We start from the raw sequence: 26822 nt of genomic DNA on the forward strand, positions 1-26822 counted from the left end.
TAAAACTAGATATTAGTGGATTATATCTAATTAAATTCTAATATCACAATTTTTCTTCAATATTTTTAATCAAATTCTCTATCTTTGAGTCAAATAATTTGGGAAAAACTGAAATTTCTCTTAGATTTTTAAAGTTTAAAATATAATTGATATAGATGCAGACAGTTCCATGTACAGTCTACATTTTTACCTAATTTGCTAACCAATCAACAACATAATTAGCTTCTTTATAAATATAAATATAGGTAACTTAATAGTTCTGGAAATTATTAGTTAGAATATGAATATCATCAATAATAGAGTCAATGTACTAGGATGAATGCTAATCACTAACAAGTAGTGGTGAGTCAGATTCAATCCAAAGTTTGGTAAGCCCTCTAAACAGTAGAATGTGTAACGTGCAATGTTTTAAATGGCGAAAAAGACAGTTGCCATGCAGGGCGGCACACCGGTTGCCCTAACAAAAGGCGAGGGCCGCCTTGGTTTATTATTTTTATTAAACAGTAGATATAATCTACTTGGTATTTCTTTCTATCATTTCAGGGTATTCTTTGCGGCTATCTCTGTATAGATTTGACGATCCTACTCTGTACTACAAATGAACAAATAATGTAGACAATTGGACAGTAATGCCTTTACAGAATACATGAAACATTAAATTGCTCAGTGAGTAGTGGGAGGCAAGTTATCATTTGCTTGTAATACCTAAAACAAATTAATTAATTTTGGTAGACCCTATGCACTAGCACAAGTGGGTGGTTAGCATCCTATCTTATCTTGAGCTTGTGCATTCCAATCCTGTGTTTGACATTGGGGTGATTTGGGTTAGCTTATTATTAACCTATAAGCTTATGATTTATCCAAATTTTTTTTTCAAGAACACCCTAATTTATGGATGTTTATAATTCAACACCCAATTTTATAGGCTCATGATTTATTAACAAAAAGATAATTTTTTTAATAAAAAATTGCTCTATTTATGTATGTTTTACTTCTTTTTTGTTAACATACATAAATTAATTATAGGTGCAAAATGATCTTAATACCTTTGAGTAAGGTTTTTAATATTTAAGATAAAAATAAAAAGGAAACCAAGTGTTAAATTCAAATTAAATACTGTAATTTCTTATTTTGAAAAGTAAAAGAATACTATATATATTCCATCAGCCATTAGGCTAAAAATAACTCAGCTTATTTTTTAGGCATTAAAGAGGAAATGTAAGGATATAATGATAAATAATCATATGATATGATAAAGATGTGTTTGATAATAAAAGGTAAATCATAGTATGTTCGTAATAAATTTTCCAAAAATAACTCAAAAGAAGTTGATAATAAACATAAATAAATAAATAAAATGAAACAAAAATTAGTAATAAAAAAATAATTTCCTGGATCCGTTTTACTCTGGAGATTCATGGGTTTGATAAGAATAGATAGTTGTTAGCCAACCAATTGGTTATAAGGGAAGGGCATAGTAAGTTGCTGTTCTAATTTCCACTCTGCTATACGGCGCGCGTGTTTGCGTGAAGCTCTACTGAATCCGGTAGTAGTGCCTTCAGGTAATTAATTTTACCGGTTCCCTCTGACCTAAATTTATCACCTTGATGCTTCGCTTGATGGGTAGCCCAAGTTTGAGTTTTTATTGATGGTCTTTTCTTTGATGGAGATTATTTAGTTTGCATTTCTTTCTTGTTTTTTCTAATTTGTTGGATTACGAGCTAAGTGGAGTTTGACACTACTTCTCACGTTACTATGCGGCTTGATTTTGGGTCAGAGAGCGATCGGATTGTCGTAGTGCATCTAGTTTCATGCTTATTATTCATCTTGCCTGCCAACTGTTCGACATAATGTCTGACAGAAATTGAGAGGCGGGGATCGATTCTGTTATCCCCTTCTCATCTGGTTATCTGTATGGGTTTTTGATAATGAAAGATTCAGGAAATGATTAAATTTAATACATGGCAGTTTTGTTATGTCAACTGAAGAAGATGTGAAGAAGGTACAGATTGTAGAAGCACGGGCAAGAAATATTAGCCATAATGTTCGGTGCACGGAGTGTGGAAGCCAATCCATTGAAGACTCCCAAGCCGATGTGGCTATTTTACTCAGGAAGGTACTTCTCCTTTTAAGTTATGGTTTGTGTTTTGAAGGTTTAAGTTGTGATGGTTATATGGAGCTTAGTTAACGAATTTAAGACATTAAAGGGAGTATAAGATCAATATTTAATGACAATACTTTCAGTATTGTCGATAAACTTGATGGGAACTGGTTGAGAAGAATATATTATACGACTCTTCTGATAGTTCTATATTCCTATAAAACCTTCTGGACTACAATTTCCTTGCAGTAAGTGTCCATAAAAAACCTGGCATCATTGTCAGGTTAAAAAGTTGCAAATGAACATGCTCATTTCCGATGATAAAAGATGTTCTCCTCAACAGCTAGACCTGACAATGTTTCCAATATCTTCGATCAAGATATTTTCTGCTTTTAGGGTCTTAATTTACTTCTGTTAAGTATGTACATGTTATAGGATATAATTATTATCTGTAGTTGTGTACATCTTATCCTGTAAGGTTCTCCATCTTAAACATCAGTCTAGAAGTTTTATATGCTTGATGACTGTTGATCCAATAATCTTCTTCGCATAAAATTTATTTTGAGTTCTTGTTCTACTTATTTGATCTCATTGTTCATTAATCTGTTTATTTCATTGAATGAGTAAATCTTCCAAGTGATCATTTAGTCAGTCATACTGCTTTAAAGCATGGATTATACTCTCTTGGACTACTATGATTGTTGCCATTACATGACAATTCTTAACTACATGTAAAGCTAGTTGCTTCTTTGTTTCCTCTGACAAACACCATATCTAAAAAGTTGAAACATATAATTCTTGATTTCTAACTTATTAATACAACTTCTGATATTTTCATTTTCATTTAGACAGTTCCAAACTAACAATTGTAATCTTAATAATTGTGCTGTCATCCCTTGCAGTTAATTCGTGATGAGATCCAATCTGGTAAAAGCGATAAGGAGATTTATAAAAAGTTAGAGGAAGATTTTGGGGAGACAGTACTCTATGCCCCAAAATTTGATCTTCAAACGGCTGCCTTGTGGTTATCACCGGTCAGTATTATTAGTAATTGTACGTTTGTTTACAATTTTTTTTTTTTGCAGGTGATAAGTAGACAATGCTGCCATATCAGCATTTATAGGAGTTTCATGACTAGTTGTACTCTTGAATGTTCGTATCATGCCTGGAAGTAATATGCAATCTGAATCATTTTTGTTAGAACTTCATACATGGCAATGACCCAAGTCCTAAAAGATCTGTGTTTCACCTTTCTCATCCCCATATAAAGAAAGAGGTATAAAGAATTCCTTTTATTTTTTATTTGATCTGAAAATGCCAGATGGTTATGTTATGTTATTTATATATCTAGCCTGGAAGCCCTCTTCATCTTTCATTAAGTAAACAAAATATTCAATGAAATTTTTTAAACTTATGACATGATGACTTTGATAGTAGGCCAGTAATTAATATCTCATTGATTGGCCTAGTTGAGCCAGTTTTAAATCTCTAGAAAATGACATTTAGTTTAAAATAAGGAGGCAACAACTGTATTCTGTTTACTAGATTTTGATGAATGCCTTCATTTTCATAAATTCACATTCAAATCATCTTGCATAATCACAAGCATCATTACCATATTTTTCTGCACTGCAGACTTCGGTATCATTCATATGAAATGATGCTGATCAAGTACAATATCACGAATGATGTAGCATAATTTTTTTTTTAATTTTAGCTGGGTAAATTGTTTCAAAGAAGGAGGAAGGTGGAATAAAATTATCTTGCATGATATCACATGGAACCGCCGATTATTTTCCTTCAATGGCAGGTTGCTAGAAACTAATGTTACAGACTAGCATCTTACTTTCATGATTTAGAGAAATATGCTAACTGTACTCTGGTGCATCCATGGTCAGGTCATTGTTGCTGGCGCGGCCGCAGGTGTATGGGCTTATCAAAGGCACAGGCAAAAGACCAACGTCCACATAATGGCACTAAACCTCATAAGAGGGGTTCCCTTGACCCCCAAGGAGAAGGAGACCATGATCGACCTCCTTACTCCGCCGCCACCACCACCTTCAAGGTGGTGGTGGAGAAGATGAGTCTCCTCTAGTCACGTATTGTGCTGTAACAATTTTCCATGGTCTCTAATAGTATATCTATACAAGTTTTGATTAAGTGATACTTTGCTGCTTTTGTATTAGTCCTTTTTCGTCATATTGGCATTTTCTTCAAAGTAGTTACAAAATTCCAGCCTTTTCTCGTGAGGTTAGTATTCAAAAGAACAGGTTGAAATTTTTTGGCTTCATTCATTCTAATTTCTTATACTAGAGTTTTTATACTATATAAACTATTCTAGTATTTAATTGTATACTACTATAATGTATAATTATTATACTTAATATGACATAAAGTTAAAAAAATAGTCTAGCAAATAATTAAAATATCCTTTATAATGAATTTATAAATGAACAAGGAGAAGAGAGAAGAAAAGAGAAAATGATTGAAATTATAACTAGTTAGAGTGATATTTTTTTGTCTTCACAAATTTTTTTTCTACTATATTTTCCTTAAAATTTCAACGTTTTCTTGGGGGACAATGTATTAAAATGAAAAAGCTAAAAACTTCAGTGTTTTTAATTAGGATATTGTCATGTTGGCAGTTCTCTCCTATGTGGGAAGAGAGAGAAATCTAAATTTATAGATATTTTAAATCTGTTTACTAAATAATATTAAATAAGAAAAATCATCAGACACTGACACATGTATGAACTGACAAAGCTCTGATCGTAAAATAAATCCACTAACTTTCTTGCATAATTACGAGTACATCTCATATATATTCATAACTGGTACATCCATGCAACCACAGAGACTAACTTAATCTCCAATTCCACAAGATGTTCCTGCAAAAGATAATACCTCACAATTTAGTGTTGCTTGAAAAATTTTCGATCGATTGAGCTTCACTACCACTTATGAGATCTTGAATTATGAAAACTGAAACAATACATCTGTGTGACATATACCTTCCTCTTTGAGGTGAGACACTGTTCTTCTTCCCTTCTGTTATATATTTACTCATCTATGTTTTTCCTTTATTCCGCCGCTGCTACTCTAGTTTACCAAAATTGTATCGCCGAAAGGGTTGGAAAAGAAAAAAAGTATAGGCTGCTTGTTTTCTCTTCTGCCTCTTAAAGTATACACCAACCTGCAATAGTTATCTCTTTGTCATTAAATATTTCGAGGAATAACTCATATTTGGTACTGAGCAGATTGTAAGTATTAAACATATGAAACATCAGCACTTAAGTCCAAGCAAAGCAATATGGTAGAAGTAGAAGTTATGCGCAGAGAAGAAAACATTTACTGTTTTTTTAATAATAAGCACATGGCAGACTTTCTGTTACGATGCAATCCTGATACTCACGTAGTCAGAATGCCGAACTTTAGTAGTCATACACCTGAACTGCACCATTCTTGCAAAGTTGGTGTTGCTACTCCGATGTTTTGCATGTCTCTGATATTTGCTGGTTCAAGATAATTTGAAATCATAAATTATTCAGAAGACCAAAAGTTATAAGGAACTCAGGTTAAATCCTGGTCAACAAGTTATCAAAGCAAACAAATGAATAAATAAGTCCATCAATGCAACTTCTTCAGTCCTAGTATATTATTGGCAACATCCAGGTTCACATCATTATTCCAAATAACTCAACTAGAAGTTCAGAAGATCCCAGTAAAAGACCATTAGATTTGAAAACTTTGCCTACTGCTGACTTCTGTACATAGGCCATAGGCCAAAGTCCTAATCATGAATTATTCTGAAGCATGGAAATGGATCATGTGGCTGATATAAAATACTTAGGACTTAATGCTATGTCTGCTGCCTTTGTGTGATACACTTATGTAAATTTAGAATCTTATGACCGTACAGCCTCTAATCTAGATGTTCAAAACTCACAAGACCCAACATGTTGTACCAAAGTTTGAGCCAGAGTAGACTTGTCACTCCAGTGAAGCTAGAGAAGTAGTGCTACTGCAGCCATGAGCAATTTCATTGCTACTAGTATGGCTAATGCTCCCAACCAAAATTTAGCTTGTAGTTATTTGTTATGACAGCCCAGGGTTGGCTACAAGTACTCAAATCACAAACCCATGTGATTCAAGAGAAATAGTGCTAGATTTGCTTGATATCTGATTAACATGATTTCAATCACCCGACAACATGGAAAAAAATAATTAAGAGCATAAGAAAAAAATGAGAGGAGCATGAGAACTTACAGAGATGAACTTCAGGTGTAGCAGCAGCCGTCGCATCAACAAGAACAGTAACATATTTATAGTCCAATGCCACTGCATCAAAGACAGTTTGTCGAATACAGTTTGGCGTTTGAACACCTGTAGAATAAGAAAAATAATGAAAGTTAATTAGTTAATAATGCTCCTATCGGAGAAGAAAAAACCCAACAATCCTAGAGAAAGAGGACCCAAAGCTTCTTTTAAGCATGACTTCTACCAATATGATAAAATCATAGTACAACCAGCAAGACTTATTGCAGCTATTCTACAAGTCTTCTAATAAAAGGTGGTAGGATGCAGCAATGAAAGAAACTAAATCAGAACCCCGTTCAGTTCCAATAAGTACCAAATAGCAAAGGTGCACCCTCACCTCTCTTTTTGGTGGGCGAAATTTTTTCTTATAATTCTTTCTCTATCCTACAAAGCTTTATACAAACCTCAATTCAGAGTTCATATTTAGAAAACGCAAGTTAACTAATATATCATTGTCAGAGTTCATATTTCTAAATGACATGCTACTACAGGTAGCCTCTAATTGACACCGCTGAGGCGCGGAGGAAAAGCAAAGGTGAGCAATAATCAGGTAATGAAGCCAATTGACATGGTCGGTCTATACATAGATTAAGCATAATGACCGAGGAGCTTAACATTATCAGGTACTTATAAAATATACATCAATTATACAATTTTAGTGCTAGTTCTCACCTACGATAACCAAGCTCTTGATTCCAGAACCCTTGAGAAGAGAATCAAGGTGTGTGGCAAAAAATGCACTAAAGCGTGTCTTCACCAACTTATACTCCCCTTCTCTAATTGTAAGGTCATCAACCAGTTCTGCACCTTCAGAACCCTTCATAGTTGGTCCTCTACAATTGGCATAGAAGTGCTTGCGGAAGAGTTCTACATCTCTTCCTAGAGAGTCATGCTCTCTAACAACCTGCATTTTCAACCCTTTATTAGTAGCTGCACCTTTGTGTGAATAAAAAAGATATGCCAATGCTCCATAACAAAGAACCATATATACTTCATGAAGCCTTCTATCTTCTATCTCTATCTTGTAAATTATCCATTCATCCTTAAGAATTTGAAGGACAATTTGTTTATCAGAACTGTAAACCGTTGAGGTTTATGAAGAAGAAAATTCTTTATTGTTGGGTTCAGTAAGTATGTCTTGCATAACTAAAGCTAGAGATAATTGTTGAGTGTAAACAGTACAAAGCTTAAGCAAGATCAGTAAGAATCACTCTAAAGATGATAAATGATGATACTATAAAGTAAAAACTACATATAATGAAACAAATTCGGATATATAATGTTGACATGTACATGTATGTATATTGTGTATGCTACATCTAACACCCTAGAATATGAAACATAATCCCAACCAAATACAGATCCAAATTAATGTACTCTCATCATCACCACTAATGTTGCGTAGTCCCTATTAGAAATTCTCAATGCAAATACATCAACTTAGCCTCCTATAGTATCTCTTCTCGAGTTGAGTAGTCCCACATTGAAAACTATTCTCTGCTATCATTTCACTAAAAATGCCATCTTCACTTACATTAGATCAGTAATCCTCAATCTTCTATATTCCTTTCTTATAGAGGCGACTCCCCTAACCCAAATTCCACTCCATCCCATGACCGATGGAAAATAAAATCGGCAACCATAATAATTAGGAAACCTCATTTAAGGAAGTTCTAAATATATTTCCTTACTTTTAGTATTTCCTCCTCCTACTAGCAGTAGTAATTCCCCTCCGTAACGAATTGTAAATTACCTATAAGGCATTACATTGATCAACCAATTACCGTTGCTTCAAGCAATCAACTCTCATAAAATATTCCAAACACCACTATTGAGTAATAATTGATCTGTTCCAAGCTCGAAACCAAACCCACAAAAGGAAGTAGCAAAAGGAGCAATCTTGCAATTGCAACTAACCCAAATCACAAGAACGCCGCGATCTCTAGCAACCGAGACGGCCTTTGCGACGGACGATACGATCGCTTCACCCCCCGCCACGAGCACCGGGCTTCCCATTTCCGGCAAGACGAAATCTTTCTGGAAATTTTAAAAAAAAAAAAAACACGGAAAAGATCACACCAACTACAAATTTCATCAACAGACTGGGAAAAATCCATCCAAAGAGACCACCTTTACCTGCATATCGATCACGAGAAGCGCCGTCTCGTTCCACTTTGCGGCGGCCATAGCGTCCGCCTTCCTCTCTGTCTTCCTCTCTTGCCCTCGAACCCCCGTTCGCATATAGTGGAGGAGACCTTTATCCAGGAATAAGAGGAACAGAAGAAGAGAAGCTAAAAGAGTGAGATGTGATGTCATAAATAATTCCAAGGATTTATCCGTAGCATAAAAATTGGGGACCTCAGTGTAAAATTCCAAGGGAAAAGAAAAGAAAAAGATGGGTCGAGTATAATAAATTCTTCGCTTAAAAGTCTTGGATCGATGGAAGAGATGTTAATTAAGGTAGATTGGGATATTTATTCGAGATTTATTCGACAATAAAATTTTGGAAATAGCGATAGTGATGGGTCAACTAACTCCACCAGATTATGGAACATTGTCAAAGATTGCATGGAATAATAAGAATCTTAAATCTTTCCTTTTGTTTTTCTAAACACTTTAAATGATTTTTTTTCCTTTATGAACTATTAACTAACTCTGTTTCTTTTTAAGTCTTTCCTTTTATTTCTGTAAGAATATATACTAGATATGATTAGTTGCAAAAAATAAATATCACATCATTGTTATCTCAAAAAGAATATTTAATGATTTGGTTTATGATGAGTGAGATATTTTTAGAGCATTTTAGAGATTTTGTTTGAGAAAAAACTTCCTAGCTAGAAAGGTAGATTAATAAGTGAATTACTAATTATCTCTCCGTGGTATTTCTGAAACTTAAACCATCCTTTAAAATTTTGATTTGTATCACTTTGTTCTATTTGTTTCAAAGTACTATAAATTTTTTAACAGCTATTAAATTACTAAAATACTCATGTGATATTAATTATTGTTATTACTTGATCAGCCACACGAATATCTTTGATTGAGATATCATGAATATAAAGTAAACCTCAGCATTCTTCAAATCGGGTCGAGTCGAGCAGAATCAAATTTAGGTCAAGCCTAACTCTAAGCCCAACTTATAATAATAATATTTTTTTTAAGCCCAAGTCCTCCATATATGACTATTCGATTCAATAATGACCCATTGACTCGTCAAATAATTGAGTGGCATGGGGCTTCGACTCAACCCGCTCCACGAACAATAAAAAATTATAACTAAATAAACGGTAACATACCCAAATACAATTATATATTAAATCTTGGTTATAAATAATTTAGATATAATTTTTTTAATAGATATTATACTAATTATATCGGGTTGAGTCATTAGAGTTGTTATCAATCCCAAGCGACCCAACCCATTATCAGGTTCAAATATGAAGGGAGGTACATAGTGATTTGTGATAAGAGAGATGGTAGCTAAAATTTGAGGCATAAAGGCATTTGGTTGCATGTTTGAAGAATGAGAAATTGTGAGTAAATTTGATTGAAGGAGAAAGATAATTCATTCAGATAGTTTGAGGTCCATTAGGAAAGGAGTAACCCACCTAGAGCTTCTTTTCAAATACTTTTAGTACTTATTCCATTCAGTTTGAACGGGAAATTGTATCAGTTTCAGATCATTTAAGTACAAATAGTTTAATTTTCGATGTAACCAGTTACATACTCTGTTCATAAATGACAGCATTTGCTTGGATGCAAACATACAAATTAACAGTCTGAAATTTCTTTATTCAGAACAAGGGTACTACCATACTTTCAGCGAAACAAATTGCGACGCGACAAAGAGAACAGATTATTTAGAGGAAGGAGATGAATTTTAAGGCCACAGTGACTGCATTTTCTGCAGCCAAGGTAGCAAAATTGTTAGCCTCATTTGACAACGCAGAGCCGCCACCAGCAAGATCAGACAGAGCTCTTATAGCTATGAAAGGAGTTTGTAGCTGCAGGCAAACAAGTGCAACTGCTGCACTCTCCATGTCAATTGGAGACACATTGAAATTGGATCTTAAGAACTGTCTATATGCTGCATTGTCCACAAAAACATTGGCACTGCATCCCTTTTCCACCCTCACAACCATTGGACTCCTTTCTAAGCATGTGTTAGCATTTGCACACTTGGGTAATTCCATGCCCTACAAAGAATAATCACGCGAAAAAAAAATATATCAATAGAGCTATGTCTGATCAATAGAGCTGAATTGATGTCAAATAGACAAGCCTACTTCATACGTTTTTCAATTGCATTCTAAATGAGTTCTCAATTAGAATGGTCATATTCTAGAATGCAAAAATACTAGGAAATATTGGAAGACATCATTTAAGAAATCTAGTTAATAAATCAATCTCTACAAACAGAATCTGTGAAGATAAGACAGAAAGTTCATATCAGCAATGAATTTCGGAAATAATCATATTTATCACCTTTAATTTCTCTGCGAGTGCATAATAATGCTTGTCAGTAGGAACCCAGAAGGCATGCTGTCTGACTTCTGGTACTCCATTTGCAGGAAAGATCTCCTCTGGCTGATACCATACACTGTTCAATAGATTTTCAGACTTGCCATACCTGTTTGCATTATAGTCTGAAAAATTAAGATGGCCAATTTTTCTTGTGTAGTCACCTGAGGATTCCAATGCTAGTTCATCCTCAGCCCCATCACCATATCTCTAACAAAACAAAGATTGCAAACTAAAATATCAAGAATCGAAGCGAAAAAATCTTTAGTAACATTCAAGATAGACTTATGTGTCTATCTATATATATGAATACTAATTTGAATGTAATGAGAATAGGATGGATGCATACTTGCCAATACCATAACCCTGTATGACCCCAGTATAGAGGAATAGTTACATCTCCAATCTGGAGGTCTGGATTCGCATTTCCTGCAACTCCAAAGTGCACCACTCCTTTGACATCAAAGAGGCTTAGTAGAAGCTGAGTGGTTAAGCCAGCATTAAGCTGCAATTATGCATTTGAGGAGATAAAAACAAAGGTTAGAGTCCTCATCTTATCATTGTCGAATGCAAGTTTAAGGGATAAGATTACCAAAAAAGGCGTTAATTACCATGCTCAATCCTGTCATTACAACAATAACCTTCTCCTTGCCGATGCTTCCAAAGCGGAATCTTTTGCCTTCACATAACAATGCAAGAACAAAGCATATTATTCATCTATTTTCTTTTGTCTTAATGTAAAAATCTATCCACTAATTAGAAAACTTAGAAAGATACGAAGATAACTATAGCAAGTCATAAAAGAATAGCTCATTGGGTGTACATTACATTGGTCAAAATTCACCCATCACTACCATCTTAGATTTCTAAGTATACAATAGGTGAGTTCCACTCATTGACTTAAATTCCAATAAAATTCCAGGCATTCTGTCAGCTTAAGCTTTTAAAAGAAATAGGCTAGTTTGGTGCTATTGACTAGTTTTATCTACCAAAAAAATAAAAAAGAGAAAAACTCTCATTGTTTTAAAGAAAAAAAAAAGAAAGAGGAAAGAACAACATGATCATCTCTCACCTCCAACATCTAAGTGAGGCATAAACTTATTCTGGACAAAGCTTGAGGAGTTGAGAAGAGGGTTCATCTCAAAGGAGTTTGGCACAATTAGCCCCAAGAAGGGTCCTCTCTTGTTCACTTGCCATACTTTCTTCAAAGTGCTCACTGGTGTAGCCCCATCAGTGACTACCCCCATCAGAACCACAAGGCAAACCAAGATCACAAACTTCTTCATCATGGCTCTCACCATCTCTCCCTTGGAGTTTCTAACCCAATACTTTTTCTTTTTCTTTTTTCTCCGAAAGAGCGAGATGGGTAGAGAGTTTGTATGCAGGAAACTTTATATATAGAGAGACAGACTGAAGTTGATGCATGTGAAGGCTTGTTTCTTTCCTTGCTTTCGATATGCTTGAGATCGATGTCTTTATTATTTGGCCTGAAAGAAAAATCTAACGTTTACATTGCTTTTTAGGAAATTTCCAAAGATTTTTTTGGTCAGATTCGCATTATTGTAACACCTATATCTTATCCTAAAACAACCTCTCCTATTATTGATAGAAAAATCTCCATCTCAAACCTCAGGAGTACCTCATGTTAAGCACCTCCCATTTGCTTCTTTCTAATAAATAGTTTGTGGACTGGATATTCATTCAGATTCAGAGTTACAATTTGAATTCCAAGGTGAATAGTTCCAAATTTCACATGAGTTTACTTGTTTATCATTTTACATGTGTTATCTTGGCACAAGGTAGGATTCACCTAATACATTCTTAAATTGTTGTTATGATCGTCCAGTTGATTGCTCCTCCCACTTCTTTTACTGCCTTCCTTCGTGACTAGATGCGAATCTAGCAAGAACTAGGTTACACACCTCCAATTACTTCTTGAAAATGTTAACAAAATTTGGGGAGAGGAGTATTAAAGGATTTTACAATGGTTTGGTTAGGATATGTGTGATCTTATTTAGAACATTAAGCTACCCCGCTACCTTCTAACGACACCTGAGTTTAAGCTGATGACCCTAGAGGTCTGGTCACCGTAAAAAATGGGTATAATTTTCTTATCTCTAAATTCCAATCTGACGTTATGGTTGATTTGAATAAAAGCTCATCTGGAGCTTACTTATAGCTCTTGGCATCAAGAGTTTTCTTTGGAAGCTCACTTGGAATTGCTTACCTACTAAGGCTAGACTACTGAGGCAAAGGACTATAAATCACATTTTTCTTGGTTATAATAGTGCCAAGCAGCAAATCTGAGATCTTAACATGTTGGACTTAGGTGTATCACCTATCCTTCAATGGTAGGTGGCTCAAGAATGAGGACAATTCAAGAGCATCACGATGAGGACCAAATCAAACAAAACCCAATCAATTTCACTATTCCTTTCTCTATTTGGGCACGTTTCCTTGGTTAAAGTTTTGGGAACTTAAAATATTTTAAGATCTCCCAAGATGTTTAGTTGGATAAAGCGTAGCCATACATTAGTTTCAAAATATGGTTGCAAGGTCAAATGGAGAGGGTTGGAGAATGAGCATCTTTAGGAACCAATTAATACATTATTCTCTCTCTCTCTCTCTCTCTCTCCTATCATCAACCAAAAATTTGTAGTCAATTTTTTTTCCTCTTAATTTTCTCTGTCCTACCATCTATCTCTCATTTTTACTAGTAGATATTTTTTCACATTTGATAATCATCTTTTAAGAACAATGTTACAACATGTGGAGACCAAGTTTAATGAATGACTAATTTTTTTGATGGACTAGTCTCAAGATTTTCATGCATCCTTGGCTATTTTATAAATGAGAGTCACGCAATTAAACATGATGTTTTATCTCGTTATTATTAACTAATTTATGAACGAATTTTTGTTTTCAACTTCACATGTAAGTAACCACACATGTTCATCTATAGATTTCATATATACTTGTATTCTAATCATCCAGAATTTGATATATACATGTTCAATCATCCAGAATTTGATGATTGAGATAGACTCAACAACTAATCTTACTTCTTGAAAAGGCGGGGATGGCAACCAGATCATCAGGAACCTTATCGAAGATATTCAACACTTGATTAGCTCTTCCAAAAGAGTGACGATTAATCACATTTTTAGGAAAGCAAATTCTGTTGCTAACTGGCTAGCTAATCAATCTAGGTTAACTGCTTCTTCTTTTTTGTGGGATGACTCATGTGTGTCTGAGTTCACATTCATATTATATCTTGATGCCACTGCTCGCTTAGGGTGTAATTATTTTGGGGCGTCTTGCCTTCTCTCTTTAATGTAATTTTAATCATTAAAAAGTTTGATACTGCCCTTTAATGGGTATTAAAACTAGTATCGAAGTGTTGAATGTACTAAAAAAATAATTTTATTCGAATAAAATAATTAAACTTTATTTTCTAACTATTAAATGCTCCTTATTGGTTGTTAGATTGGATAAGTTTGGTTGTTGGATTGGATAAGTTTAGTAGACTTATTCTAAGGGACTAACATATTCTTAGGATTACTAATTCCATATTTCAATTTTAACTTACTATTTAGTTTAATATAATAGAATAACTAAATAAAACTATAGAAAAATTAATATACTCATTAAAATTTTAAACAATGTTGATTATCTCAAACATAAATTATATATCATTAAATATCATTAAATTAATGAAAACCAAAACTAATAGAAACAATAGATAAGATTAGGAATCACATCCCCAAAAGAAGAGATATAACAGCCCACTTATTATACTTTAATTTTATATTAACTTATCTAATCCTATTTAGTATCTCCTACTCTTCTTAATTTTATTATGCTCTATCGTTGACCAGCGATGGAATCTAACTAAGTGGAGACACTGAAATATTTACTAGTATTATATGTGCTTCAGAATATTTTAGAACCCATAAAGAACCCTCAATCGATAGGGACGTGTTTTTAACTATCTATTATTGTCTTATATCTAGCATTCGGCTAATAAACAATATAATCAAACTAGAATAGAGGGAATGAGGACAATTCAAGAGCATCATGCTGAGGACCAAATCAAACAAAACCCAATCATTCTCTCCATTCTTTTCTCTATTTGGGCACGTTTCCTTGGTCAAAGTATTGTTGCAAGGTCAAATGGATAGGGTTGGAGAATGAGCATCTTTAGGAACCAATTAATACATTATTCTCCTCTCTCTCTCTCTCTCTCTCTCTCTCTCTCTCTCTCTCTCTCTCTCTCTCTCTCTCTCTCTCTCTCTCTCTCTCTCTCTCTCTCTCTCTCTCTCTCTCTCTTCTCCTCTTAATTATCTCTTTCCTACCATCTATCTCTTATTTTTTACCAGTAGAAATCTTTTCACATTTGATAATCATGTTTTAAGAACAATGTGTATAACATGTGGAGACCAAGTTTTTTCCTCAAGACTTCTTGGCTATTTTATAAATGTGAGTGACACAACTAAACATGATGTTTTATCTCGTTATTATCAACTGGATTTATGAACGATTTCTATTTTCAACTTCACATATAAGTAACTACACACGTTCATCTATAGATTTCATATATATTTATATTCTAACTTTTTAATATGAATATGTTACTTTAACGAGCAAGGGAGGATTAATAGAGGATTATTCTTATCTAGAGAAATCCATCTCCTAATTCTGGTACTAATTTAAAATTTATAATAGTAATCTGCGACAAACACATAAAAATTTACGTGAAAAATAATTAATATCTTGGTTAAAAAAAGTTACAAATCTAATCTTAGATCGAACCAATTATTAAATCAACTATAGCACTTACAAGAACAACTTATAGATCACTTGTCTTATTCATGATTTTATCTAAAATAATTTTTATCGCTCAAACTCTACTTCTCGTTCCAATGCCCAATAAATTGAAGTAAGTATTCTTTGCCAATTCCATTCTCAAACTGGTCAACGAATATTATCATCTTTGGATCCAATCGCAAAAAACATCACTGAGGTCAGGATAAGGCTGCCAAATCGATCTTCCTTTTTCTTTTTAATTCCAACCTTTTGTTTTATTGAACCCTAATGGTTAAAATATCCTTGTTATTACTAGGAGAGTAAAAACACCATTTAGGTTAGTTGGCACTTGTTAAAGTATTAGAAAATAAAATATATTTTACCTCCAAATCTTTCGTTTATGAAGAGGATTTCCTTTGTAATATTTTATATTTTTAAGATTTTTACAAATCACATCCTATATTTTACTTATTTTATGATTCGCACCCTGTCTTTAAGGATTTTATAACCCGACCTCTTATTTTTCTTCTATAATTCTTATTTAATATCCTGGGTTAATTTACATGGTACCTGAAAAGGAATATTCTATTATAATATATAAAATAATTTATAAATATCTAAATTACTCTTGTCTTGTTCATCTACTTTTTCTCTTCCCAAAAAAAAAGAAAATAAAGAAGAGGAGGAGGAGAGGGGGAAAGATGAGAAAATGTGGTGACGGTAACGGTGACGACGTCGACGGTGAAAGAGATAGATAGGAATGATGGTGGAGAGATATATAAAATAAGAGAGAATAGTATGTGTAGTTTAGTAATTTAGTCGATATTAGTTAGTCAAAATAACGTTAGGGTGTTAAGTGAGAATTATAGAGAAAAAATAGGGATCGGATTACAAAATCTTTAAAGACGAAGTGTGAATTACAAAATAGATAAAATATACAGTGTAATTAGTAAAGATCTCTATATAAAAGTTAAAAAAAACTTTTAAATTGTTGGTTTGTTAGTTTAGATCAATCAAGTATCCAATTTCATATAAATTTTTTTTAATTTCAAGAGAGATGTAAGAACTTAATGATGTCTGAAATTAAACCAATACTGAATTTAAACTCATGTACATTCATATAACATGATCTCCTTGAACCATCTTAGCATTATTTCATTAGCACAAATGAGTGGAAGTGTCTAAGCATAAATAATATTGTCTGTCTGTAATTTATTATCTCTCAATTGTGAAAGGAGATGAATACTAATATAACTATTATATTTGTTTATACTAGCTTAAGAGAATTTATACTAGTATGAATTATTTTAATATTTAGTTATATATTAATATAATGTGTAATAATTATATTTAATCTGATACAAAGTTTAAATAATAATTTGGCAAATAATAAGAGTACCATTTATAATGGATGGATAAGGAAAAGAGAGAAGAAGAAGAAGAAAAGAGAGAGAATGTGATTGAAATAATAGTTGATTAAAATATTTTTCATGAGTAATATATTAATTAATAAATATAAAAATATTAGATAAAAAGATAAGATGTGAGAGATGTAAGTCAGAATAAACTTAGGAGGTAACTTTCTAGGGATATCAATATAAGAAGGCTTATATAAGAATAAGTCTATTTGTATTTAACAAGCTACCGGATCAAATAAATCTATTAATCAATTCTGTTCGCTTATTGAATTATACAAGAATTATTTTGATTTTTATATTAGAAGAAGAGAGTTAATGCAGATATAAGCAATTATAATATTTAGTTGTATATTAGCATAACGAGTAATAATTATATTTGATGTGATATAAAATTAATATTAAAGTAACAATAAATAGAAACATTATATTAAAAAATGATAATATTTTATATCAAATGACCAAAATACCTCTTAGTGGAAAGAAAGAAGTACTAAAAAATAAATGATATTTTAAATAATCTTTACTTTGTGTATTTTTTATGAGAAATGTAGACCTTTTATCATGCAATATGAACATATTTCTTTACATTGTTGACAATATTCTACATATTTAAATGTAATGCTGACTTATACAGGTAGTACATGCTTTTTACTATATAGTGCAAATATATTTTCTTGCACTATGGACAACTATTTTTATATATTTAAATGAAATGTAGACTTATATAAGTTGGTTGGGCTTTTTACTATATAGTGTATTTGCAGTGTAGACAAATACCTTTACATATTTTAAATGTAATGCAGACTTATATAGATAGTGTGGGCTTTTTGTGTTAAAGAAAACTGAAAGTGGAGATGAATGAAATCAAATGGCTAAGCTTTTACAATGGTTAGGCGAAGATAAATATATCTCTTGAACAAATTAGCCGTTCACTTATTACGATTGGAAATTACAAGCAATATATTTTTGGATTACAAGATCGTCACAAATTAAGGTGCAACTCATAAAATTGAATATTAATCTAAACAAGAGTTAATTATAATAGCAAGTACTAAGATCTTTGGAATAATTCAAAATAATAGCACCATCTTCTATTCATAGTAAATGAAAAAAATACCAACTAAAATGTTCTAATAGTTAGATAACTAAAAAATAATTACGGTAGTTATAAGATCAAAAGATGCTAGTTAAACAATTAGTTATATTCGTAATAATGTGTCTTATCTAAACATCCACTCACAAAATTATTATTTTAAAAATATACTATAAAAAATTAATATCACTAACAAGCCCCCACTTACTTTAAAATAAAATAATAATAACTTTGATTTAAAATATGATTGCTGTTACATAAAAATATTGATACATAAGTGAAAATACCGTATAGTTAGATTTTTCACATAGTGTAAAATTCTCAAAATTGTATCAAGATGTTAATAGACATAAAGTTCTTGAATTAATAAACTTTATAACACAACGAAGAATTCACACATATCTTTATGAAAATCTCAATGTTTTTCTGAACTACACGTTAATAGCCATGCACTGATCTCAATTTCATGAGTATGCTAGGAGTTGACTAAACTCTGACAGAAGCACATTAATAGCCATGCTAGGAGGTCATTTTATAGGTGGCAAATTATTTGATTAATTAGGATAATAATTTGAATTATTTCGGTAATCTTCGTTATATAAATTTTTTGAAGTAATCTTTACTTTGTGTATTTTTTATGAGAAATATAGACCTTTTATCATGCAATATGAACATATTTCTTTAAGTTGTTGACAATATTCTACATATTTAAATATAATACTAACTTATACAAGTATTACATGCTTTTTTATAATGTAGTGCAGACATATTTTCTTACACGATAGATAACTATTTTTATATATTTAAATAAAATGTAGACTCATATAAGTTGGTCGAGCTTTTTACTAGGTAGTGCATTTGTAGACAAATATTTTGCATATTTTAAATGTCATGCAGACTTATATAGGTAGTGTAGGCTTTTTATGTTCGAGAAAAGTAAAAGTGAAGATGAATGAAATCAAATGGATAAGCTCTTACAATAGTTAGGCGAAGATAAATCTATGTTTTGAACAAATTTGCCGTCCACTTATTATGATTGAAAATTACAAGCAATATGTTTTTGGAATATAAGATCGTCACAAATTAAGGTGCAACTCACAAAATTGAATATTAATCTGAACAAGATTTAATTGTAATAGCAAGTACTAAGGTCTTTGGAATAATCAAAAATAATATCACCATCTTCTATTTATAGAAAAAGAAAAGACACAAACTAAAATATTCTAATAGTTAGATAACTAAAAAGTAATTACGGTAGTTATAAGATTAAAAGATGCTAGTTAAACAATTAGTTATAATCATAATAATGTGTCTTATCAAAACATCCACTCACAAAATTATTATTGTAAAAAAACACCATAAAAAATTAATGTTTCAAACAATCCCCCACTTATTTTAAAATAAATAATAATAACTTTGATTTAAAATATGCTTGTCGTTACACAAAAATATTGATACATAAGTGAAACTACCGTGTAGTTTGATTTTTCACGTAGTATAAAATTCTCAAAGTTATATCAAGATATTAATAAACATAAATCTCTTGAATTAATAAACTTTATGACAATAAAGAATTCACACATATCTTTATCAAAATCTCAATGTTTTTCTGAACCGCATGTTAATGGCTATGTGTTGATCTCAATTTTATGAGTATGCTAGGAGTTGACCAAACTCTGACAAAAGCAATCTGACTTTGTACTCACATAGGTAGAATTTTTTTAGGCGCTCCTGTAGATTAAACACACATATTATACAAACTCGTTAAAAGTTTAACTCAACCCCACTTGTTCATTACAAGAACATGGCACTTAATAAATAATTTCTGAGTCGGTCCAAATAGCGTGCAGTATCATCACCCTTCATATTTGTTTTCCCCGTTGAACCTAGAGCATGAAATATATGGTTTAGGTAGAATTGTCATCCTTTGGAGATATTATTCAACTAGTCTAAAGACCTATCTCACAAGATGTTTTTTTTAATTAGATCCTTATTAAGACCTTTAGTCAAATGATTCACTATATTTGAGCACTATCGAATGTAATACATGGTGATTACTTCATCTTCTATTAGCCGTCTCACAAAATTATGTCTAAAATTTATGTCTTAACTTCTCATTATATAATTTACTATATGCCCGTGACACAATGCTTGACTATCACAATGAATCAATCAAGCAGTTTGATACCCAGCGAATCTCATAGAGCTAATAGCCTAGCTAGATGTTTTTCCTTTGTTTGTCAATTGTAGATTAGGAGATAGGATTTGACCACATTGGCAAATCAACTAAAAAATCTCTTAACTATTCAGCCTCTTTACCTATTTTTCTTAAAGGTACTAACTCAAACTCTATGGTAAGATGAATTATGCAAGTCTGTTTTTTGGATCTCCAAGAAATAGCAGCACCACTAAGGGTGAAAATCTATCTACTTGTAGATTTAGAATCATCATCTAAACAGTTTCACATCACTATACTTTTCAATAACAGATGAATTTCTTCCATAATATAGTATAAACAATTTTAGTTCCTTCCAAATATCCTAATACAACAAATATTACTTTCTAATGTTCAAAATTATGATAACTAGTGTATCAAATTAATTTGCCTACGACAAAAATAATATTTAGACAGGTGCAATGCATTGCATACATTAAACTTTCAAAAACTCTCGAGTACTCAAGCTATGATATGCATCAATTTTTATCAATATCAAGCAGTAGTGCCTCTTTACTCCTAGTAAAATGTGAATTTATAATCCTGCATTATTCCGTAGTACCTATTTATATCCTCTAATAGATGATTATTTTACATACAGTGCAACTTTATAACCCCGTATTATCCCGCAATCTCTTTATATCTTTGGCCATACTATTATTTGAAGTCTCTAGTGGGTGCGAGTGGCTCTCGCACCGGGGCGACTTAATGTCTATCAACAATTGTACTGCTCATCATCCTTTGAGACTGGAGAGGCGACATGATGCCATTCTAATAGGGCAATCCAGCACAAAAAAGGAAATAGAACCTAGCATGGGTGACCTAGTAGGTAGGTAGCTAACCAACCAAAGTTATCGTTCAAGACAGCTGCCCAAATGAACTGGACCACTTTCCTCAGTCCAGGCAGCCTATATGGTTACTTATAACCCTATATTACCCTATAATGCATAGTTCTTAATAGTACAAATATATAGAGTATTTTAAATTCACAATTTTAATAAATAATAATATTATTTTAGAAAAATTATACTCAAAGGTATTTTTGTCATTTAATTTAAAACATCACTAATTCCTAATACAATTTTATTATTCTTCAATACTTTAATATCAACTTTATATCACATGAAATATAATTATTACCCATACTAATATTAAATAAAAATATTAGAATAACTTATACTAATATTAGTTCTCATCTTCTAGTATTAAAAATTAAAGTAGTTATACCTATTCTACCTTTATTTTACAAGTGAATGGAGACTGAGTGATTATTTAGTTACTATAAGAAGGCTTATTCCTAGCCAATTCTTATTCAATAAAAAGTGAACGGAGAAAAGCAAATTCTGGATCGTTGCAGTCCTGAAAATAATTCGCTCATGTCGAGAACTAAAGAAGAAAAGAAGTTATACCTTGCAGAGAGAGTAAAACAACAACTAATTGAAGCCTAAGATCCAATAAAATTGGATATGCACTAATATTACTCATCCTCATGTCAACTTGTTATCTCACTGGATACACCTGTATAGATCCTAAAGACCTGGAGGCCTGAAGAAGTTAACGGGGAAGAAGCTCTCAGCGTCAACTGGAACTTGAAGGATACCGCTCAGGACCTCATTTGATGACGTCTCGCCCTTCCATTCTGAGAACCAGGGCCCGCCGCCGACTTCCAATGCTGCCATGTTGCTTGTTACATCCAGTATCATCTACAAGACAATTGGTTGCACGTCAATACAAGAAAACTAGTGACACTGTTTTAGCTCAAAACAATCCATGCAACTCAAAATATGCATTAGTAATTCACCTTCCCCTTGCTGCCATCGTATCTCTTCTCCCAAAGTTGCAGCTTGAGATCTCCGAAGCAGGTGTCTTTGCATGCTGTTACAAGGCCGGCTTCTGCGGTGGGAGCTCGTAAGGGAGTGCCAAGTTCATCTGTGGTGGCTTCTAATTCCACCTGACCATAAGCATTGATAGGCAGTATTACCACACAAGAAAAATAAAAAATAAAGAGGAATAACCAAATAACTGCCTGTAGTTATCAACTTAGGGTGTGTAACAAAAGAAATGGTCAAGAGTTCCAAGAACCTCTGATGGGACATTCAAAAACCTCAGTTTCCTGGGTTGCAAGTAATCAAGAGGGAGAAGATTCTTTCAATGAAAATCCCTTATGAGAGAAAAGTGGTCCTTCTACACGCAATAAATGTGCTAAATACTAATAATAAGTAGAGAGATGGCAGTACCATCTTACTACCACACATCTTCTACTTGCATAATCATTAACTGATCTAAGATGTGTCACTGTTTTGGCTCCCTCAAACACGGATGCTTGCCTATAGATCACCCATGATAAGCTCCCATCTGAGAATGCTCTATTCAAAGAACCACAGATTGCCTGTAGAGGCCCCATGACAAACTCTTGACCATGCTTGATGCAAAGACTACCTCTCACAGACTTAAGATTGACTCAATCTGAGAAGGCCCTACTGGAAGAACCACAGCTTGCCTGTAGGTTCCCATGACAAACTCTTGGCCATGCTTGATGCAAAGACTGCCTCTCACAGACTTAAAATTGACTCAATCCATGTACAGTGCTTCAACTCATGAGCTACTGGTCTCTAGGATTTCTGTAGAACACATATTCTCTTAAGTTCGTAGGAAAACCTGTCAGCGATGTGATGAGGTTCTAATAGTTTCAGAATTCTAACCCAAGCAGAGAACTGATGTTCAGCTGCTTGACCATAAGTTGAATCATTCAAATCATCAAACTAAGGATAAAACAGGAAACTGCAATTGCTTTTCCCTAATCAATAGATAAACACATCCATTACTGCTAGTAGGAAACACAGAAACTTTAATCGGTTGAATCCTCAAAAAAGAAAAGGAGCTCACAGAAGATGCCTTAAAATGGAAGGGAAGACCAAAATTACATAGGAATTGATTACGAAAGATACCATACAACTTAATTGACAAAAACCTTAGATCAAATAGAGCTGAATAGAGAAATGCTAAGAAATCCGCGAGCAAAGTTAAAATAGAACAGTTCGACTTTTTCTAACAATACAAGTATAAGTATGATTTTTTGAAGAAAGGATTGCCATGCCGATCACCGATCAAAATGGTACATGCCACAGCACATGCCATGCTGACACACGGCATGGCAGCATGGCAAAGAGAGAGAGAGAGACTTGTTTTGGAATCCTTCACACTACCATCCATGGCTGCCGGTTTAAAGCTAGGGTTAAAAAAAATAAGGGTGGACCGATGAGAAGGGAGGAAGATGATGGGTTAACTTATTGGATTATGTTTTTAGTAATTGTGGACGTGGATCCTATTATAAGAAATAAAGGATTGTAAGTCATTTCTAAATTATCATAAAGAATCATATTTTAAGTGATAATGGATTCTAACTTATCTTTAAGGATCCTATTTTATGTGATATGGATCCTTTAAATGATAATGAATTCTAACTTATCTTAGATGATCCTCTAGGATCCGAATCAATTTTTTAAGTGATTCAAATCATCTTCTCAACTTTTCTTCTTTATCTGATGAACGAAACAAGAAGAAAAACCCTAGCCATGGCCCTTTCATCTTCATCGGCTTCTCCATGCGGCTGTGGTAGTTCTCGTCGGCTCTACATCTCCTCTAGCTTCTCCATGCAACTATGGAGTCCCTATGCGAGCTCTTTTGGGGGTGTTGTAGGTAGTCGCTGTGCCACGTGCCGACTTAGCACTGGCACGATAAGTGTTGGCACGACAATCCTTACTCTAAAGGACAAATAAAATACTCTAAAATCAAGATAATCTAAAAATGAAGAACAAAGCTCCAAAAATCTAATAAATCTTGCTCAAATGATTATCATTGACTTGTTTGTGTAATCCACACCTTGACATTTCGTTCCACAGGAGGTGAATCCTTAACAACATTAATCCCAAATAATAACTGATCAAACAATAGAGCTGCTATGGTATTGAGTATTTTGACGAGCCAACAATTGACATAATTAGATGATATAAGCATTTTCAAAGGTTGTCAAGGCTCCTAATATAAGGTTAATTAATCCATAAGCCAAGAAACATAGATGCTTCCATACTCCCATCGTATCCTTATCAAGTAAGACACTCATCAAATACTTCCAGATATGTATCGGATACTTTCTTAAAATTTTTGAACTTTTAAAAATAAAATAATGTTGTGGATATTTCTTATATACTTTTTGAATATTTTTGAGATTCCTATCAATGAGTCATACCTTTTATTTCTTATTGAATATAGAATGTTTCTCTTTGTAAAAAAGCAATGTTTTAAAAGGCGTCCGAAGTATTCGGACAGCCACCCCACTACATAGCACCTAGGTAGTATGCGGTCACATATGTATGCGACTTAGTAATCTAACATTTTTAATATATAAAAAATTGAAAAAAAATTATATATGATATATAATAATATAGCAACGATGATCATGCCACAGGCACAAATTGTGACGACCACCGACCATGCTATAAGAGAGAGAAAAAGGTAAGGGGCTACTCATCCTCACCTTCACCTTCACTGTCATCGTCGCCACTCGCCCGAGCTTGCACCCTCGTCGAGTGCCCTAGCTCGAGGAAGGGAGGAAGAAAGGAAGGGGAGAGAGATCCAGGATCCGGATTTGCAACTTAAGTTTTTAATCAATAACTAACACTCTCTTTCTCGATCTTTCTTCCTCCTATCCTAGGGCTAGGGCACCCGATGGGGGTGCGAGCTTAGGCAAGCTACAAATGGTGACGGCAAGCTTGACGAGGTCGATGGCGAGCGACGAAGCTATTAGGAAGGGTGCCATGCGGCACCCCTCGTGTAACGTGCTGGCACGCCATTGATACAGCAAATGCCGACCGGCACAGCCATCCATGCAATATAGTATATGATACACTAATAGAGTATAATATATACTATACTAATATATTATAATATAGTATAATATATACAAATTGTCTTCTAAATTGATGAGATAAATTAGAAAATAGTATTTGTGAATAGGCAATGTCAAGTTATTATTCATTAGTTTTTCTAAAAAGAAAATTGTCACACATAATTTAATAGTGACTTGACACCTTTCTCCCCCACCGAGTAAAAATATATTGGTTCCGCCACTGTATGTGTATATATATATATATATGAGCTATGTATCTTATGCATACGGTAACCTTATATTTTAAGATTTGTTGTATCGATGTATCTGTATCATACCCATTTTTGTATCCATGCTTCATAGTCCATAAGAATATGACCTTATTTTCCTAAAAATTGGAAGTGGTCATCTTTCCTTTTTTAGCTTCCCTCTAAATGGTTTAACAAACTACATGGAGAATGGTAGATATTTCCTTTTTTTTTTGCTTGCCTTTTACACTGAATGTACAAACAGAGGGCTCTTACCATATCCTTCTATTTCTTCCCATCTTCTCTCTTATCTTCTATCCGTTTTGTTTCTACATGAAGTAAACCCCACCACGACTCTCATAAGATTAGGGTGTACAATTACCTAAGAATAAAAGCTCAATGCTTATAATACTTGGCATACCACTGCCAGGTGGTTATCACTGGTCCATAAATTCAACGAATGATTTGCAAATTAATTCCAACTTCTAATTACATTAGCAAGCATAGATCAAAACTCATGTTGTTTGCAAATGAGATCTAGTTATTGTAATTATATCTTCTTGTATAGGTACCACCACGTATAAGACAAAGTGCTTATTGCTTACAAAAACATACATTTTAATTACATAAATGAAAGCATTACACGCAAAATGTATCGGCTTATATATATGTATCCATTGCTTACGTAGATGTATGCATTACACATAAAATATGTGCACTACAAAGGCAAAGTAGCCCTTCGTTGCAAGTAACATGTATTTTGGTCCATTATGTGATATGATTTATTGAAGATGAATTAAGTTCCTATGCATCCCAAAAGATCCATGATATATGGTCAGCATTAACAATATCATCATCATCATCATTTCAATTAATATTATATCAAATTAACATAAATTAAGTTAAAAAGTATATCACAATTACAAAGACCTAAAACAAAAGCAAGACAAAAAATAATTATGAGATTGTGTGCTAAGAGAATATTCCTTGTCTTAAGTTTGCTTCCATCAACCAAATTTCTTTCTTATTGATAAACTAGCAATCATGCAGACTGAGTATAAAAGATTTTTTGCGCATAATGCTCTTTCTGAATAACAGATCACCAAATGAATGTGAAGAGACACTAACATCATACTTGATAGGATCAAGTGACGTCGAGAAATTTCATGTGCAAAACCCCCAGACGTTTATCTAAAATCCTCAACCAGTTCAACA

General features: G+C 33.1%; 4 protein-coding genes across 6 annotated transcripts in view; 1 reads left to right on the forward strand and 3 right to left on the reverse strand.

The window, feature by feature from the left end:
• Window positions 1–1266: 1266 nt before the first annotated feature.
• Window positions 1267–4286, forward strand: LOC140782174 (cytochrome c-type biogenesis CcmH-like mitochondrial protein). 2 transcript variants are annotated; one of them, XM_073128615.1, is made up of 5 exons: window positions 1387–1562; window positions 1969–2116; window positions 3004–3135; window positions 3303–3377; window positions 4000–4286. In XM_073128615.1, the coding sequence occupies exons 2-5, from the start codon at window positions 1976–1978 to the stop codon at window positions 4183–4185; spliced, it is 534 nt and encodes a 177-aa protein (XP_072984716.1). In that variant the 5' UTR covers window positions 1387–1562; window positions 1969–1975; the 3' UTR covers window positions 4186–4286. The 2 variants fall into 2 exon arrangements, with proteins under 2 accessions (XP_072984717.1, XP_072984716.1); XM_073128616.1 differs by lacking the exon at window positions 3303–3377 and having other exon boundaries at window positions 1267–1562.
• A 581-nt stretch (window positions 4287–4867) lies between these two features.
• On the reverse strand, window positions 4868–8836 carry LOC140781074 (probable inactive nicotinamidase At3g16190). Of its 2 annotated transcripts, none has more exons than XM_073126859.1 (7): window positions 8555–8836; window positions 8336–8455; window positions 7091–7322; window positions 6368–6484; window positions 5514–5613; window positions 5113–5294; window positions 4868–4989 (listed from the first exon to the last, which is right to left on the reverse strand). In XM_073126859.1, the coding sequence occupies exons 1-5, from the start codon at window positions 8732–8734 to the stop codon at window positions 5540–5542; spliced, it is 723 nt and encodes a 240-aa protein (XP_072982960.1). In that variant the 5' UTR covers window positions 8735–8836; the 3' UTR covers window positions 4868–4989; window positions 5113–5294; window positions 5514–5539. The 2 variants fall into 2 exon arrangements, with proteins under 2 accessions (XP_072982960.1, XP_072982961.1); XM_073126860.1 differs by having other exon boundaries at window positions 5454–5613; window positions 8555–8749.
• A 1228-nt stretch (window positions 8837–10064) lies between these two features.
• LOC140782142 (bark storage protein A) lies at window positions 10065–12428 on the reverse strand. The gene is made up of 5 exons (XM_073128558.1): window positions 12012–12428; window positions 11551–11618; window positions 11289–11444; window positions 10904–11149; window positions 10065–10614 (listed from the first exon to the last, which is right to left on the reverse strand). The coding sequence occupies exons 1-5, from the start codon at window positions 12238–12240 to the stop codon at window positions 10279–10281; spliced, it is 1035 nt and encodes a 344-aa protein (XP_072984659.1). The 5' UTR covers window positions 12241–12428; the 3' UTR covers window positions 10065–10278.
• A 9403-nt stretch (window positions 12429–21831) lies between these two features.
• LOC140782056 (probable tocopherol cyclase, chloroplastic) overlaps window positions 21832–26822 on the reverse strand; it is a 33079-nt gene continuing 28088 nt past the window's right edge. Inside the window, exons 9-10 of the mRNA XM_073128408.1 lie at window positions 22273–22422; window positions 21832–22174 (exon numbers count right to left, since the gene is read on the reverse strand). Coding sequence (XP_072984509.1) covers window positions 22001–22174; window positions 22273–22422 — 324 coding nt within the window. The 3' untranslated portion in view covers window positions 21832–22000. The remainder of the gene's footprint in view (window positions 22175–22272; window positions 22423–26822) is intronic.

The sequence above is a fragment of the Typha latifolia genome, chromosome 2 (assembly GCF_019914945.1).
Source record: "Typha latifolia isolate L0001 chromosome 2, TyphaL0001v2, whole genome shotgun sequence".
NCBI classification, from domain to species: Eukaryota; Viridiplantae; Streptophyta; class Magnoliopsida; order Poales; family Typhaceae; genus Typha; species Typha latifolia.